Source organism: Schistocerca nitens, chromosome 5 (assembly GCF_023898315.1).
Source record: "Schistocerca nitens isolate TAMUIC-IGC-003100 chromosome 5, iqSchNite1.1, whole genome shotgun sequence".
Lineage (NCBI taxonomy): Eukaryota > Metazoa > Arthropoda > Insecta > Orthoptera > Acrididae > Schistocerca > Schistocerca nitens.
Genome location: NC_064618.1, coordinates 571155454 through 571173634, shown reverse-complemented (window position 1 = coordinate 571173634; position 18181 = coordinate 571155454). Strand labels below are relative to the sequence as shown.

The 18181-nt window shown below is 44.8% G+C and overlaps 1 protein-coding gene across 2 annotated transcripts in view; it reads right to left on the bottom strand.

Moving 5' to 3' along the window:
• LOC126259634 (UDP-glucosyltransferase 2-like) overlaps positions 1–18181 on the bottom strand; it is a 796919-nt gene that overhangs the window by 26249 nt on the left and 752489 nt on the right. For both annotated transcript variants that reach the window (XM_049956558.1, XM_049956559.1), the window contains 2 exons: positions 13196–13418; positions 7422–7641 (listed from right to left, as the gene is read on the bottom strand). In XM_049956558.1, the coding sequence (XP_049812515.1) occupies positions 7422–7641; positions 13196–13418 (443 nt within the window). The remainder of the gene's footprint in view (positions 1–7421; positions 7642–13195; positions 13419–18181) is intronic.

Genomic DNA, 18181 nt, shown 5'->3' with positions numbered 1-18181 from the left:
TTAAAACCGGAAGTGAACAGTAACGAAATCCTAGACACAGAATGGAATATATACCGCAAGGATAGGATAAACGCCAATGGTGGAGGAGTATTTATAGCAGTAAAAAATTCAATAATATCCAGTGAAGTTATTAGCGAATGCGAATGTGAAATAATCTGGGTTAAGTTAAGTATCAAAGGTGGGTCAGATATGATAGTCGGATGCTTCTATAGACCACCTGCATCAGCAACCGTAGTAGTTGAGCGCCTCAGAGAGAACCTGCAGAACGTCGTGAAGAAGTTTCGTGATCATACTATTGTAATAGGGGGAGACTTCAATCTACCAGGTATAGAATGGGATAGTCACACAATCAGAACTGGAGCCAGGGACAGAGACTCTTGTGACATTATCCTGACTGCCTTGTCCGAGAATTACTTCGAGCAGATAGTTAGAGAACCAACTCGTGAAGCTAACGTTTTAGACCTCATAGCAACAAATAGACCGGAACTTTTCGACTCCGTGAATGTAGAAGAGGGTATCAGTGATCATAAGTCAGTGGTTGCATCAATGACTACAAGTGTAATAAGAAATGCCAAGAAAGGAAGGAAAATATATTTGCTTAACAAGAGTGATAGGGCACAAATCGCAGAATATCTGAGTGACCACCATCAAACGTTCATTTCTGAGGAAGAGGATGTGGAACAAAAATGGAAAAAATTCAGAAACATCGTCCAGTACGCCTTAGATAAGTTCGTACCGACTAAGGTCCAAAGCGAGGGGAAAGATCCACCGTGGTATAACAATCATGTACGAAAGGTACTACGGAAACAAAGAAAGCTTCATCATAGGTTTAAGAGTAGTCGAATCATAGCTGATAAGGAAAAGCTGAACGAAGCGAAAAAGAGCGTAAAGAGAGCAATGAGAGAAGCATTCAACGAATTCGAACATAAAACATTGGCAAACAATCTAAACAAGAACCCTAAAAAGTTTTGGTCATATGTAAAATCGGTAAGCGGATCTAAATCCCCTATTCAGTCACTCGTTGACCACGATGGCACCGAAACAGAGGACGACCGAAGAAAGGCAGAAATACTGAATTCAGCGTTCCGAAACTGTTTCACTGCGGAAAATCGTAACACGGTCCCTGACTTCAGCCGTCGCACGGACGCCAAAATGGAAAATATTGAAATAAACGATATCGGAATTGAAAAACAACTGCTATCACTTAGTAGCGGAAAAGCATCCGGACCAGACGAGATACCCTTAAGATTCTACAGTGATTATGCTAAAGAACTTGCCCCCTTTCTATCAGCAATTTATCGTAGATCTCTGGAAGAACGTAAAGTACCTAGCGACTGGAAGAAAGCGCAGGTCGTTCCCATTTTCAAGAAGGGTCATAAATCAGATGCGAATAATTATAGGCCTATTTCGCTTACGTCAATCTGTTGTAGAATAATGGAACATGTTTTGTGTTCTCGTATTATGACGTTCTTAGATAATACAAATCTCCTTCATCATAACCAACATGGATTCCGCAAACAGAGATCATGTGAAACTCAGCTCGCCCTATTTGCCCAAGAAATTCACAGTGCCGTAGACACTGGCGAGCAGATTGATGCCGTATTCCTGGACTTCAGGAAGGCATTTGATACGGTTCCGCACTTACGTTTAGTGAAAAAAATACGAGCTTACGGAATATCGGACCAGGTTTGTGATTGGATTCAGGATTTCCTAGAAGAAAGAACACAACATGTCATTCTTAACGGTTCAAAATCTGCAGATGTAGAGGTAATTTCGGGAGTACCGCAAGGAAGCGTGATAGGACCTTTATTGTTTACAATATACATAAATGACTTAGTTGACAACATCGGTAGCTCCGTGAGGCTATTTGCAGATGACACGGTTGTCTACAAGAAAGTAGCAACATCAGAAGACTCGTACGTACTCCAGGAAGACCTGCAGAGGATTAATGAATGGTGCGACAGCTGGCAGCTTTCCCTAAACGTAGATAAATGTAATATAATGCGCATACATAGGGGCAGAAATCCATTCCAGTACGATTATGCCGTAGGTGGTAAATCATTGGAAGCGGTAACGACCGTAAAATACTTAGGAGTTACTATCCGGAGCGATCTGAAGTGGAATGATCACATAAAACAAATAGTGGGAAAAGCAGGCGGCAGGTTGAGATTCATAGGAAGAATTCTAAGAAAATGTGACTCATCGACGAAAGAAGTAGCTTACAAAACGCTTGTTCGTCCGATTCTTGAGTATTGCTCATCAGTATGGGACCCTTACCAGGTTGGATTAATAGAAGAGATAGACATGATCCAGCGAAAAGCAGCGCGATTCGTCATGGGGACATTTAGTCAGCGCGAGAGCGTTACGGAGATGCTGAACAAGCTCCAGTGGCGGACACTTCAAGAAAGGCGTTACGCAATACGGAGAGGTTTATTATCGAAATTACGAGAGAGCACATTCCGGGAAGAGATGGGCAACATATTACTACCGCCCACATATATCTCGCGTAATGATCACAACGAAAAGATCCGAGAAATTAGAGCAAATACGGAGACTTACAAGCAGTCGTTCTTCCCACGCACAATTCGTGAATGGAACAGGGAAGGGGGGATAAGATAGTGGTACAATAAGTACCCTCCGCCACACACCGTAAGGTGGCTCGCGGAGTATAGATGTAGATGTAGATGTTCCCCAAATGGTGAACGAATGTGTCAGCACTACCAACAGAGACGTCCAATTGTGTGCCAAGGTGTTAGACTGTGAGCCATCGATCACCTCAAATGAGAGTGTCCGTACCTTTCAACATTGCAGGAGTCACAGCTGTGTGAGGCCGGCCGGCATGTGGGAGGTCGGACAGGTATGTGGGACCTTGTTGCGATGATGACAGGTGGCTGGCCCAACGATTCATCGTGCTTTTGTTCACTGACAGGTATTAGTAGATATTCTGCAAGCTCTAGAAATATCTGTAATGCTCTGGTTTTCCGCGAAAAAAAAAAAAAAACCTCAATGACAGCTCTCCGCTTGGAATAGATCTCCGTTTACAGACGTCGTTTTGAAGGCTACGTATAGTGCAGCCACCTAAGAGAACTTCATGAAACCATAGTGGCTCAAGCAGGCATATTCCACGATGTTCCAAAACAAATTCCGCATTTTCCAGCAGAAAACGCTCCGCATACTACAGATCTTTGTAATGTCCTACAGAGTGACAGCAGCGGAACCATACAAGATCAAGGTGACAAGTGCCAATCGTCCAGCACATATGGAAGAATATCCCACCAGACACAGCCTTCGCAGATGAATGGGATCACAAATTCCCTCAAAGAGGAACTTCGAACCAACTACGTCATGCTAGTGTTCGAAGCCATCAAAATCGCATTGGGCCTTGCTTGTGCTACATCACAGTTTGCGTTACTCTAAGAAATTACTCTAAATTCCACTGGCTCGTTGTCTATCAGTCCTCAAAATCGTTTCTGCTCTCTGATTTCTTGTTATTCTCTTACTATGCAGAAGGGTGATTTCGCTAATTGGTAAAAAACGACGACAAGGAGCCAAAATGGTCGTAGGAAGATATGACCGGAAATGCTTTACTAGGAAAGTACATCGACTAGTAGGTGGAGATAAATAAGTCTGAGAATGCCCCCAGTAGCAGCATCAGGCAGAGAATCCACCATCGTGGGGTAAGCCAGACGACTGTGTGTAACATTCTCCATGTCAACTGCCACTATCCATATGACTTATAATGCGTGCAGGACTTGCCCACTCGGCGACGATTTTGTCGCTGGTTTGTCGCACATGCTATCATGGAGCTGGGATTACTGTCATTCTTCCTATTCATAGATGAGTCAACCGTTACGAAGGGCGGTATTGTCGACCTTCATGACACTCACCTGTGGGCTACAGTACCTCCCCATTGTATGGTGGCCGCAAACCATCAACACCGTTTCCGCCTCTTTGTGTAATTGGTGACTACTGACGACCATTGCGTAGCACCACTCATCCTTCCGTAACACCACTTCCTGCACGTCACCCTAAACCCTTCCTCCCCCCATCCTCTGCTGGAAGACGTGCCCTTGGTGGTTCGAAGGGCAATGTGGCTGCTATGTGCAAATGCTCCAACTCACTGTCCTCTTAAATATGGACAGACAGAACATCATGTATGATTTCAGTCCTTGAAACCTGCATTGTCAAATGCCTTTTATCACCTCCTTCAAGACAATGTACCTCTCTTGGAACCTATTTCCGGCCATATGTCCACATGGGTAGAGTTATACTTGACAACCACAATAAATTAATAATTGGTTCCTTTTATCGACTCACACGACTCAAATGATTCACCTGCTAAACAGTATAAAGAAAATTTGAGTATCATCTCAAATAGGAACCCCACTCATATAATGATAGTTGGTAGTGACTTCAATCTACCCTCGATATGTTGGCCAAATCGCATGTTCAAAGCCGTTGGCAGGCAAAAAACGTCATAAGAAATTGTACTAAACGCTTTCTCCAAAAAATTATTTTGAGCAATTAGTTGAGGAGCCCACTCGAAGTGTAAATGGTTGCGAGAAGATACTTGACCCCTTAGAAACAAATCGGTAGCATCGTGACGGATACAGGCGTAATTAACCACAAGGTCGTTGTAGCGATACTGGCTACCGCAACATCCAAACCCAACGCAAAACACATCCATGTAAAAAATCAGACAAAAATTTCCATGATGCCTTCATAAGAGATGGTCTCCACCCCTTCCCAGCTAGCTATATGTGTGTACACCAGATGTAGCTTAAATTCAAGGTCATAGTATCGGTTGCAAACCGAGAGATTTAATCCAAATAAATTAATAAAAGATGGCACTGATTCCCCATTGAGCACAAAACCTGTCAAAACACTGTTGTAGACGCAAAGGAAAATCACGACAAATTTAGAATAACACAAAATATCCAAGATTGTTGATGGTTTACTGAAGCTCAGTGCGAGATGCTTTTAACAGCTTCTATAACGAAATTCTATCTCGAAATGTAACAGAAAATCCAAAGAGAGTCTGGTCGTATGTTAAGTACACCAATGGATAGACACAATCAATACGTTCACTGCGCGATACCGATGGAAATTTTACTATTAACAGCGACACTAAAGCCGAGTTATTGAAGACAATTTCCAGCAAAACCTTCACCAAAGGAGACGAAGTAAATATTCGAGAATTCTAATCAAGAACAGCTTCCAATGTGAGTAATATAGTAATACAGTAATATCCTAGGTGTAGCGAAGCAGCTTATGTCACCAAATAACGGCATGTCTTCCAGTCCAGATAGTATTCCAACTAGGTTTCGTTCAGACTATGCTGATAGAACAGCCCCTTACTTATCAATCATGTACAACCGCTCGCTCGACGAAAGATCCGTACTAAAAGACTGGAAAGGTGCAAAAGTCACACTAATACTCAAGAAAGGAAGTAGGACTAATCCGATGAATTACAGACCCATATCACTGACGTCTATTTGCAGTAGGCTTGTGGAACATATGCTGAACATTATGAATTACCCTGAAGAAAGCGGCCTATTGACTCAGAGCACGGATTCAGGAAATATATTCATGTGAAACACAACTAGCTCTTTATTCGTAGGAAGTAGTAAGTGCTATCGACAAGAGATCCTAAATTGATTCTACATTTCTAGATTTTCAGAAGACTTTTGACACCGTTCATCACAAGGTACTTCCAATCATATTGCATGCCTATGGACTGTCGGTTCACGCATGCAGCTGGATTCGCGATTTCCTGTCATTTCTGTCAGGAGCAATTCAAAGTATGCTGATACAATAGCCCCGTACTTATCAGTCATGTACAAATGTGGTAATCGGTGGAAAATAATCGAGTGAAACAGAAGTGATATCCGGCGTTCTTAAGGAAAGTGTCTTACGTCCTCTACTGTTCCTAATCTGTATAAGCGATTTAGGAGACAATATGACTCGCTCTCTTAGCATGTTTGCTGATGATTCTGTCATTGATCATATAGTAAAGTCATTAGAAGATGAAAACCAAAGGCAAAATGATTAAGGGATAATATCTGCACGTTGCGAATAGAGGCAGTTGTGTCTGAATAAGGAACAGTGTGAGTACGTCCACATGAGTACGAAAATATATCCGATATATTTCGGTCACACGATAAATCATACAAATTTAAAAGCTATCAACTCAAATAAATACCTAGGAATTACAGTTACGAACAACTTAAATTGGATCTTTTAAATGGTTCAAATGGCTCTGAGCACTATGGGACTCAACATCTGAGGTCATCAGTCCCATAGAACTTAGCACTACTTAAACCTAACTAACTTAAGGACATCACACACATTCATGCCCGAGGCAGGATTCGAACCTGCGACCGTATCGGTCGCACGGTTCCAGACTGAAGCGCCTAGAACCGCTTGGCCACACCGGCCGGCTTAAATTGGAACGATCACATTGGAAAATGTGAGGAACGCAAACCAAACACTGCGTTTTATTGGTAGAACATTAGACTATCAACACTACGCTTGTCCGTTCTCTGCTATTGCTGTGAGCTATGGGATGTATAGTAAATATAAACGGTGTCACTGACATGATAAGTAAGCCGGGGTGGCAATCGTTAAAATAAAGACGTTTGTGATTGCGACGAGATGTCCTCACGAAATTTCAATGACCAGCTTTCTCCTTAGAACGTGAAAGTATTTTCTCCAATCTACATAGGGAGAAATGACCATCGTAACAAAACAGGAGGATCGGAGCTCATACACACAGATTTAAATCTTCATTTTTCTCACGCGCTATTAGGATGGAATGGTAGAGAAATAGTCAGAAGGTAGTTCAAAGAACCCTGTGCAAGGAACTTAAGTGTAATTGCACAGTAATCATGTAGATGTTGATTTTTTGTTGCTCCTTATCCTTTCAGTGTTCGTTTCTCGCACTTTGTACCCAGTTAGCAAAATCACCCTGCACAAACACGTCCTTTATCTTCATTTAACACATAAGACTTGGTTAGCCACAGATTGTGCTGGATTTTCATGAAACACTGTCGGTGAGATACTGGGAAAATATTACGATGAATTTGTTTGGAACCGACTTGCTTCAGGAAGGTGGCTAGTGAGAGCTGTTCGGCTACCAAAAGCTTTAACGTATTTCACAGTGAGAAGAGCCCTCGTCTTCTTTCATGACAGTGCACTCCATTAGTATCGACGGCATCGAAGAAAATTCATTTTAATGAATTCCAAGAACATTCCTTTACTGGCAGCTGGTCTCAGCATGTGATGAGCAAAGCAGCACTAAACTCATACGGAGAGATTCACCTTGCGTATGAAGTTTACAGTGTGGATCCTGAAATGTTTTCTAACAGTTGTAGTGATTTGAATACAGCAAATATCTTCATGAATGCAGGTGTCTGTCTTACCCAGGGTCGTTCAGCACTTGTCGCAACGCGGACAAGATGCGTTCCTTTGTGGTTTCGGTGAGGGGTAACAGCACCGCGACGCCCTTCTCGACCAAGGCTATGCTGTTCCTGTGCTGGTCGGCGAAGAGCGGAATCGTTACCATGGGAACGGCGTTGTACACCGCCTCTATGACTCCTAGCTGGCCGCCATGCGTCATGAAGACTCGAATCCCGGGGTGACCTAAGAAAGCAACAAAAAGTTTACATGTTTGCGTTCTGTTGCTTGTTCGCCTACTGGGAACTTGCGCCCCTACGCATTTGTAAGTGTATCAAAATCTACCTTTGGACCCAAAGTGCTTTGAGAATGCATTAATGGCTATAAAAGAACGGGTCTGTTGCTGTCAAACATATTATTTCAAACACATTCATATTTAGCTATTTTTCACCCTCAGTATATTCCCCTCTTCCATCCATACAACTTTCCATGCGAATTTTCTATTGATGGAAACAGTGCCGGAATTCTTCCTCTGAGAACTCCTTGATGACTCTTGCCGCTTTTCCGTTCACTGCTTCAGTGGACTGAAATCGTGTCCATTTTAATGCAGATTTCACCTTGAGGAATAGAAAAAAGGCACATGGCGCTGCATCAAGCGAATGAGGTGAGTGTTCCAACAACCGGCTGCTGCAGTATGCTAGAAACCTCTTTAACAGATAATGCAGTATGAGCCGGTGCGTTGTGTTGATGACTTGTTCTTCCACAATTCCGGTGTTTTTTTTCTTATTTTCTCAAGCAGGTGACCATCAACCTCAAAGTATTAGTATAGGTCAATAGTTTGACTTTAGAAATCCAGTGAAGATACACACTTCCATGATATCGGAAAAAAGTAATCATCATCGCTTTGAATGTTGACTACTCATGCGAGTTTCTTTCGCTCTTGGCGAAGTTGGTCTTCCAGTGCATGGACTGGCGGTTTGTTTCTGGAACATAAGTGAAAGTAATTAGGATCATTTTCATTGGGGCACAGTGTCAGTAAAAAAAAATAATAATAATAAATAAAAATAAAAAAAAGAATAAATAAATAAAAAGTTTTCACGAGCTTCTTGTTCGATCGTGAGAATTTTCGGCATCGCTTTGGCACACTCTTTTCACACGTAAATTGGTTACATAAAATTTGTCTTGCGCGCTATTTTGTCCATGTCTACAGTTTCAGCAATCGATCAAATAAACAATGGCCATATCGAAACAGATTAGCTACTTTTTCGACATTTTCATCCGTTTTTGATGTGGAATGGCGGCCCCGGCGTGAGTCATCTTCAACGTCAACTCCACAATCTTGGAAACTCTTGAATCACTCAAAAACTCGCGTACGTGATCAACAGTTCTAGCCATACACGTCTCTTGCTAAACGATAGGTTTCAGTAGCAGTTTTTCCAAGGTTCGTGTGAAACTAAACGACAGTTCATTGCTCTATTATTACACTTATCATTTATCTGGCAAAATAAAGTAACAGCTCTTACAAAAACGTAGGCCACGGAAACACTGGTTTCTCTACAAACACCAGAGACGCCGCATTCCACTGAGAAGACTTGACGCTTCACAGCTATTGGCTGTTTACCTTTGACACATGAATACTTACTCTGTGATAGCACCAGCCTGGTTATTTTATAGACATCGAAAAAAATTCGAATATCTAATCGCCAATCTTTCCTAATTTGCCATCTGCTATCCATATTTCGCTTCTATTCTCTGCATGAACTTGAAACATAATTACAACTGTCATTCAGGTCATATTTGAAATAATATAAAAACTTAACTCCTCCCGTACAGGCCATAAAGGCCCAAAGGTACCGACCGACCGCCGTGTCATCCTCAGACCATAGGCGTCACTGGATGCGGATATGGAGGGGCATGTGGTCAGCACACCGCTCTCCCGGCCGTATGGCAGTTTTGAAATAATACAGGAAACTTCAAATTTTTTATCAACTCACCAAACAAAGTGCAAGCACCCTTCTGGCTTGCGTCCACCCGCTACGACTGATACCAGAATAAGCAGGATAACTATTTTTTTTTTCCTCTTCCGCCGATGACAAATGAAAATGAGCAGCACCTTTCAGGTATTCTGTCACGCTTCTACGTTGACCCATATTACAGCGCTGATTACATGCATCCGACTGGCAAATGCTTTCCACTTCACTTTCTTGACTTACGTCACAGCTGGACGGTCATGTCACGGGCTGGCACCACACCAACTACAGCTTTCCAAAGCAAGCAGTGATTTTTTATGGATGTAACCGCTTTTTTGATCGATGGGCTTGCCTGCGGTTGTGGTAATGTGGATGATTTACATAGATGCAGTGGATCACGTTTGGAAAGCATTAAGGACGCTGGATCCCAAAGTAGCACTGAGCAATGAGTCGACTAGGCGCCAGGGTCCACTTTACGAGACAGTCGGGCGCCAGCACCATGTTGCCCATCTGCCCGTCATTCCGTTGATATGCAACGGAGGCAACTCGGCCGCCGATCACTGAAGGAAACAGTGTTCAATGCTGTTCGGCTCATTAATCCAAGTGATTACAAGAAGGTGGACTCAGAGATGGTACACCGAAATGTATAAACGATTGATTCAGTAGAAACCAGCTGACGTGCCATCATATGCCCAGGGAATCTTGTAGGCAATGACTGTTGACTGGGGTAGTTTCAAGATAGGTACAGTTGCAGAAAACACCATTAAATAGTTCGGACGTAATACATAGGCAAGAGAAAGGCCGACGTCTTAGGCACGGATGCGAGAGCGTGCGCTACTACTATGTTCCAAAAACCTCACAGTAATGAAATAAAGTGTCATGGTTATGAAAGTATGTGCTGAGGGCAAACTGGAAAAGAACTTTAAAGTAATGTTTAAAGAGCACAATAATAAAGAGAATGGTACGTTGGCGGTGGTGAAGCACTTCAAGAGCTAGGAGCATTCGTTGGGTAAGTTCACAGACAGCATGAGGGCATTGCACTTTGGGGATGAAGGGGTGGTTGTTTTCCAATTTAGAGGAAGTGGGGAAATTTTTGTCTTTAAGAAATGAATGCGTCCGCGTCTTAAATGATGATGATGTGTGTGAAATCTTATGGAACTTAACTGCTAAGGTCATCAGTCCCTAAGCTTACACACTACTTAACCTAAATTATCGAACCTCTGCCGGGACCAGCCGCACAGTCCGTCTTAAATGAGAAAACAGAAATGCACCAGAGGCATTTCTGGGCCCGATTTAGCGATGTTCCCGTTGGGAAGCAGTCAGCAACTTCCAATTAGTGGCGTTAATTTTATGTTTCCTATTGGCCATTTTATCTAAATGAACGCGATACAACAAAGCTGTAGTATTAGTTTTCAGAACTTGTTGGGACTTGACGTATAATGTCCATAGATCTTACGATAGACAGTAGCATCGACGGGGACCGTGACGTATATGTTGCAGGAAAGTATGTTCTATTGTACGAGGGTTACCCAGAAAGTAATGCACCGCATTTTCTTTTCTCAGCCGAAAATAATGCTACGAATGCGGAACGCTCCACATGTATTATTTGAATTATGAGTGAGCGCGCCAAGTTTCCGTCACTTCCGACCAATAGCGTAGCTGCAGGACAGTGTCAAAATGGCGTCAGTAGGTGATGTACATTACAAGTAACTTGCCGTCATTGCATTTCTCACTGCAGAGAAAGGAAGTGTAGGGAATGGTTCAAATGGCTCTGAACACTATGGGACTTAACATCTGAGGTCACCAGTCCCCTAGAACTTAGAACTACTTAAACCTAACTAACCTAAGGCCATCATACAATCAATGCCCGAGGCAGGATTCGAACCTGCGACCGTAGCGGTCGTGCGGTTCCAGACTGTAGCGCCTAGAACCGCTCGGCCACCCCGGCCGGCGAAATGTAGGGAATATTCACAAATGCTTGTGCAAAGTCTATGGAGCATCCGCTGTCGAGAGAAGTAGTTAGTCGCTGGGCACGGAGGATGAGGTCATCAGAATTCCGTTCGGCGGAGCTTTACGATTTGCAGCGGTCGAGGAGACCATCCACGACTGTCACACCTGACATGTTGCAGCGAGCTGATGTTGTCATTCGCGAGGACAGACGCATTACGACACGGCAGTTGGCGCTGCATCTGTCAATCAGCAAAGGAAGTGTGGATGCAATTATCCGCACTCTTAGATATTCAAAAGTGTGAGCAAGATGGGTCACTCGGGATCTCACGGTGGATTACAAATCGCACAGAAAAAACATTTTCCTTGTTTTGGTGCAACGTTTTGTAGCTGAGGGGGAGGCCTTCTTGTCCCGGATTGTGTCAGGTGCGCCGGCCGGGGTGGCCGAGCGGTTCTAGGCGCTACAGTCTGGAGCCGCGCGACCGCTGCGGTCGCAGGTTCGAATCCTGCCTCGGGCATGGATGTGTGTGATGTCCTTAGGTTAGTTAGGTTTAAGTCGTTCTAAGTTCTAGGGGACTAATGACCCCAGCTGTTAAGTCCCATAGTGCTCAGAGACATTTGAACCATTTTTTGTGTCAGGTGATGAAATTTGGGTTCACCATTTTGAGCCCAAAATAAAACGACAGTCGATGGAATGGCGCCGTTCCCACTCGCCACAGAGGGAAAATTCAAAGCAACTGCTTCCGTCGTTAAGGTCATGATCACCGTGTTCTGGGACTGTGGAGGTATGATTCTCATTCATGTGATGCCAAGAGGAGGTACCATTAATTCAGAAGCATATGTCAACACATTAACAAAACTCAAGACGCACTTCCGGCGACTTAGGCGCCACAGCAATCCAGGAGATGTTTCGTTCTTCACGGTAAAGCTCGGCCCTACACAAGTCTGAGATCTGCCGAACACATCGCAAAACAGGGTAGGACAGTGTTACCCCATCCACCCTACAGCCCTGACTTAGCCACCTCGGACTTCCACTTGTTTGGGCCATTAAAGGATGTCATTCGAAGAAGACATTTTGAGGACGATGAGGAGGTGATTCACAAAGTGAAGCACTGCTTCCCACGTCACGACAAGGACTGGTACCGACGGTGCATACACAACCTTCAAAAATGTTCAAATGTTTGTGAATTGTTATGGGACTTAACTGCTAACGTCATCAGTCCCTAAGCTTACACACTACTTAACGTAAATTATCCTATAGACAAACTCACACACCCATGCCCGAGGGAGGACTCGAACCTCCGCCGGGACCAGCCGCACAGTCCATGTACACACCCTTGTTTGGCGCTGTAGAAAGGCCGTATAACGGGATGGAGAGTACGTGGGAAAATAGGGTGTGTAGGTAAAACACCATTCTTTTGTGCGTGTAATTCTCATGAAGTTCAGTGAAGAATTGTTGAAGAAAAAAAATACGGTGAATTACTTTCTGGGCAACCATCATAGGTGAAAACGGCTACCTTCAGTTTACAACTGTGCTTTAAGAGTATAACAAGTATAATAGGCCAACGTGAAATGCATATTTGCTGCTGGAGTTTTACTTTTGATGGTGCCTGATGACAAAGAAGCCTTGAGTTATGTTATAGTCAGGATGATATAAATATTTTTATATGGTGGTGGTTAGTACGTGTCGTACTGTGATTTATTGATCAGTTTCCACGTTTTGTAGCTTTTGGTAATGGGATAACATAGTACCGAAACATGCTATACTAAAAATATCACACATTTGACAACTGGTAGCGTAACATTCTCTGTACTGAATCTTGAGACAGTTGTACGGTGACTTCACAACAGATATTTTTTGCGTATGGTATTTGTGTACTTACGAAGGACGTCGGTCTGTGGCAGCCACCTGCGCATCATGATGTTGGGGCTAAGGTTGTGGACGCCATCCGCGTTCCCCTTCCAAAGCACGCGCTGCGGCAGCTCGGCGAAGGCCGCCGCCATTGCCGCCGTCATCTCCTCCGGCACGGCTTCTGGCCGGATTGTTGAGCCAAACGTGAAGAGGATCACCCCATGCTCGGCCTCGTCCATGAACGTCTGTATGTCCTGCGGGTTTAAGTGCGTTATGGCTGATCAAGCATGTAATTCTGTCGTGTAAATTACATTAAATGTTTGATTGCATACTACACTAAGCTGAATAATTCCATGTACCGCACAACAGCAAAAGTGTATAATTATGAGGTGCGATCAATAAGTAATGCAACACTCTCGTTTTCTGAAAAGGGGTTCGTTTTATTCAGGATTCCAATACACCATACTGTTCCTCACTCTTTTGGCTTCAAAACCCTATTTTTCAACATAATCTCCATTCAATCCGACGGCCTTACGCCTCCTTACTTGGAGGGCCTACATGCCGGCATGCTACCACTCTCCTGGTCAATGTCGGAGCCAACGTCTTGTTGGAACAATAACCCCCCCCCCCCGACCCTGTCATCTACGTACTGCTTCCTGCGGAGTGCACCCTTCGTTGGGTCAAACAGATGAAGTTGGAAGATGCCACTTCCGGCTGTCGGGCGGATGAGGAAGACCAGTCCAGTCAGGCTTTATGAGGCAATTTCGGGTGCGTAGACTTGTGTGAGGCCTTGCATTGTCCTGGAAAAGGAAAAGTTCATTTGCATTTTTGTGCCGATCAACACATTGAAGTAGTTTCTTAAATTTCAAGACGGTAGCACAATACACTTCAGAGTTGATCGTAGCACTGCGGAGGAGGCCATCAAACAAATAACCCCTTTAGAGTCCCAGAAGACGGGCGCCATGACTTTACCGGCTGAGGGTGCAGCTTTGAACTTTTTGTTTGGAGGATAGCCGGTATAGTGTCACTCAATGGATTGCTGTTTTGTTTCCGGTTTGATGTGATGGAACGGTATCTCATAGGTTGTGAAAATGTTCGACAATGAAATCCTCACAATCAGCCTGATGGTCCTTCGTTGCTCTTTATGGTCTTCAGTTAGGCGGCTAGGAACTAAGCGGGTACGTGCTTTTCAGTACCATAACTGGTGGACGAGTGTGTCAACGCTACCGACAGAGACGTCCAGTTATGCAGCGAGCTGTTCGCTTGTGAGCCGTCGATCGCCTCGAATAACAGTGTCTGTACATTCCAAAATTGCAGGAGTGACAGCTGTGTGCTGCCCGCTGCCACGATGGAGATGAGACAGGTTTGTGTGACCTTGTTGCGATGAAGACAGACGCCTCATCGTGCTTTTGTTCACTGCCAAGTATCCGTAGACATTCTGCAAGCGACAATGAATATCTGAGATGCTCTGCTTTTCCGCCAAAAGAAACCCAGTGACAGCTGTCTACTTAGAACGTACCTCCGTTACAGACACAATTTTGAAGGCGCCGTCACCTATCTGAACTTCATGAAACTATAGGCTCTCAAGCGGGAATATTCCACGATGTCCTTCACCAAATTCCACATTTTTTCAACTGAAAAGTACGTACCAGCAGATGTCCCCTGGCCATAATGGTCCGACAGAGACATCCAGAAGTCGTGGGATTGGGGGCCACCCCCCGTTAGGGATGTCGGACGTCGCAGCTTGGGCAGGCTGGTAAAACAGGACAAGCGAACTTATTCAATGCCTCTAGTAAATGTTGAGTGTACGGCGCAGGCGTGTACTTTGCTGGAGGAGAGCATACACTGATAAGCCAGAACATTTTTACTACCTACCCAACAGCCTGTATGCCCACCTCTGGCACGGACAACGGTGGCGATTCGTCGTGTCATGGAAGCAATGAGGCCTTAGTTGGTCGCTGGAGGGAGTTGGCATCACATCTGCACGGAAAATTCACCTAATTCCCGTAATTTCCGGGGAGGGGGCGATAGCGCTGACTTCACTTTCAATCACATCCCAGATATGCTCGATCGGGTTCAGATCTGGTGAGCTGGGAGGCCAGAGCATCAACTAGATCTCGCCACTGTGTTCCGTGAACCACTCCATCACACTCCTGGCCCTGTGACATCGCGCATTATCGTGCTGAAAAATGCCACTGCCGTCGGGAAACATTATGGTCGTGAAGGGGTGTACCTTGTCTGCAAGCAGTAAATGATTCTCCTTGCCGGCCGGGGTGGCCGAGCGGTTCTAGGCGCTACATTCTGGAACCGCGCGACCGCTACGGTCGCAGGTTCGAATCCTGCCTCGGGCATGGATGTTTGTGATGTCCTTAGGTTAGTTAGGTTTAAGTAGTTCTAAGTTCTAGGGGACTTTTGACCTCAGCAGTTGAGTCCCGTAGTGCTCAGAGCCATTTGAATCATTTTGATTCTCCTTGGCCATCATGATGCGTTGTACGAGCTCCACTGAACCCTTGGATGCCGACGTGAATGTTCCCCGGAGCGTAATGGAACCGCTGACAGCTTGTCTCCGTCCTGCAGACAGGTGTCAAGGAGCTAATCCACTGAAAGACGACGGATTCGCGCCTTCCCATCAACACGATGAAGAAGGTATCAGGATTCATCAGACCATGCAATGTTCTGCCACTGCGCCAACGTCCAGTGCCTATGGTCACGTGACCGTTTCAGTCTAGTTGCTGATGTCGTGGTGTTAACATTGGGACATGCCTGCGTCGTCGGCTGCGGAGGCCCATTGTTAGGAGTGTTCGGTGCACTGTGCGCTCAGACACACTTGTGCTCTTCCCACCATTAAACTCTGATTTTAGTCGCGCCACAGTTCGCTTGTCCTGTTTTACCAGCCTGCCCAGGCTGCGACGTCCGACATCCCTAACGAGGGGTGGCCCCCAATCCCACGACTTCTGGATGTCTCTGTCGGACCATTATGGCCAGGGGACATCTGCTGGTACGTACTTTTCAATTCAATAAAATTTACCAACAGCAGCACTCTTTAAGATATTTTATTTTATTTCAAACACAACCAGTTTCGGCAATTCATTTTGCCATCTTCAGGCCCCATACGCTTTTTTCGAATCAACGAGCTTATCGTAATCCGCCATAAAACTGGATATCGCGAATCCTAATCGTTGTGCAGATGATTCATACGAGAGCGTGACATCTATGCAGCGAGCTGTTCGATCGTGACAGTTGCTGTCACGCTTTCGTATGAATCAGCTGCACAAGCGCATGGGGCCTGAAGATGGCAAAATGAATTGTGCCGAAACTGGTTGTGTTCGAAATAAAATAAAATATCCTAAAGTGTTCGGCTGTTGGAAACTTGTGGATGTGGTTTAACCATGGTTTCGCCGCATGTTGAACACAATTACCACAACACTCCACGAACACTCGAGAAGTATTGAAGTTTCAGAAACGCTCGTTCCTAGCCTCTGGGCCATCACAATCCCCCCGCGGTCAAACTCAGATAGATCGCGTGCCTTTCCCATTCTACACACGGACGGCACTTCCACTGATACTACACTGAAGAGCCAAAGAAACTAGCACACCTGCCTAATACCGTGCAGGGCCCCAGCGAGTATGGAGAAGTGCCCCAACACGACGTGGTATGGACTCGACCTAATGTCTGAAGTAGCGCTGGAGAGAACTGACACCATGAATCCTGCAGGATTGTCCATAAATCCAAAAGAATACGAGGAGGTTGGCGATCTCTTCTGAACAGCACGCTGCAAGGCATCCCTGATATGCTAGATAATGTTCATATCTGGGGAGCTTGGTAGCCAGCGGAAGTTCCTGGAGCCATTGTGTAGCAATTCTGGACGTGTGGGGTGTCGCATTGTCCTTCTGGAATTGTTCAAGTCCGTCGGAATGCACAATGGACATGAATGGATGCATGTGACCAGACAGGATGCTTACGTACACTCTTTGACATAAAACTTGACCGGCGGCCGGCCGCTTCAGAGGCTAAGTCCGCGCCGCTCGCGACATGGGACAAAAAAACTGGCCAACTCGCTAATTCTCTAAGTCCGGTTATCTGCACAATCTGGCAACACTGTAGACTGCGGCACTTCCTGGAGGAAAACTTGTCCCATGATAGAGAAACTCTAGGCTGATTACGCCTGTGGTCTAGCGGTAGCGTGCGTTGTTTCTGTTCATAATGTCAGTGGATCGAGAGCAGCTGGCATAAAATATTTTTATAGCCTCTTCTGTCTGAATGCTGAAGACGTGAATGTAATGGTAGCGCAGATTCAATCTATTTCGCTTTGTGACACACCGATATCAAAATTTTATCCAGTAACGATTTTGCGGCAGATTTCCTGCAGACTGTCCTCCTCTGGACGCCGTATGCGGCAAAGCTCCGGGATCCATTTGCTGGCTACTGGCAGCGGCCGTGGCGACAGCAGCGGTGCTGCACTCCCCCGTTCTTTATCGAAAGCGCCTGCTACCGCTCATCGCTTTTGATGATTTAAAACGCTTTATTATTAAATGTTGCTCCACAGAAAATTTCTACAATTTCCATTCACGCTCAAAAGCAACGGAGACAGACGCCCTGATTAGTAGGCGGGTGTTATATTACATTAATCGGCAAGAGCTGAGTATGGCCCGAAATTAATTTTATAGACTGGGACGAAATTAAACCACCTCACTACATTCGATGAATTTATAAAAGCTTCATACCTCGTTTCTTTTCCTTTCAAACTCAATTATTTGTGCAACTTTTGGTCAATGTTTGGATGTTTTCGTCAAGCCAGAGTGAGCGTCTGTGGTGTAAAGTGTATTACAGTTCTTGTTTCATTCCTTATGGTAAGTCTATGCGATAAACTGTGTGAATACCTTGCAATGCATGCTCTGTAGAAGTGCAGGAACACTGCACATTTGGAGTTCCATGTATGGGTTCATGAAGTATTTATTGTTGATCGGAAGTGATAGTTAAGGTCATCAGATTTAAACCAGAAAAATTTGTCGTTTT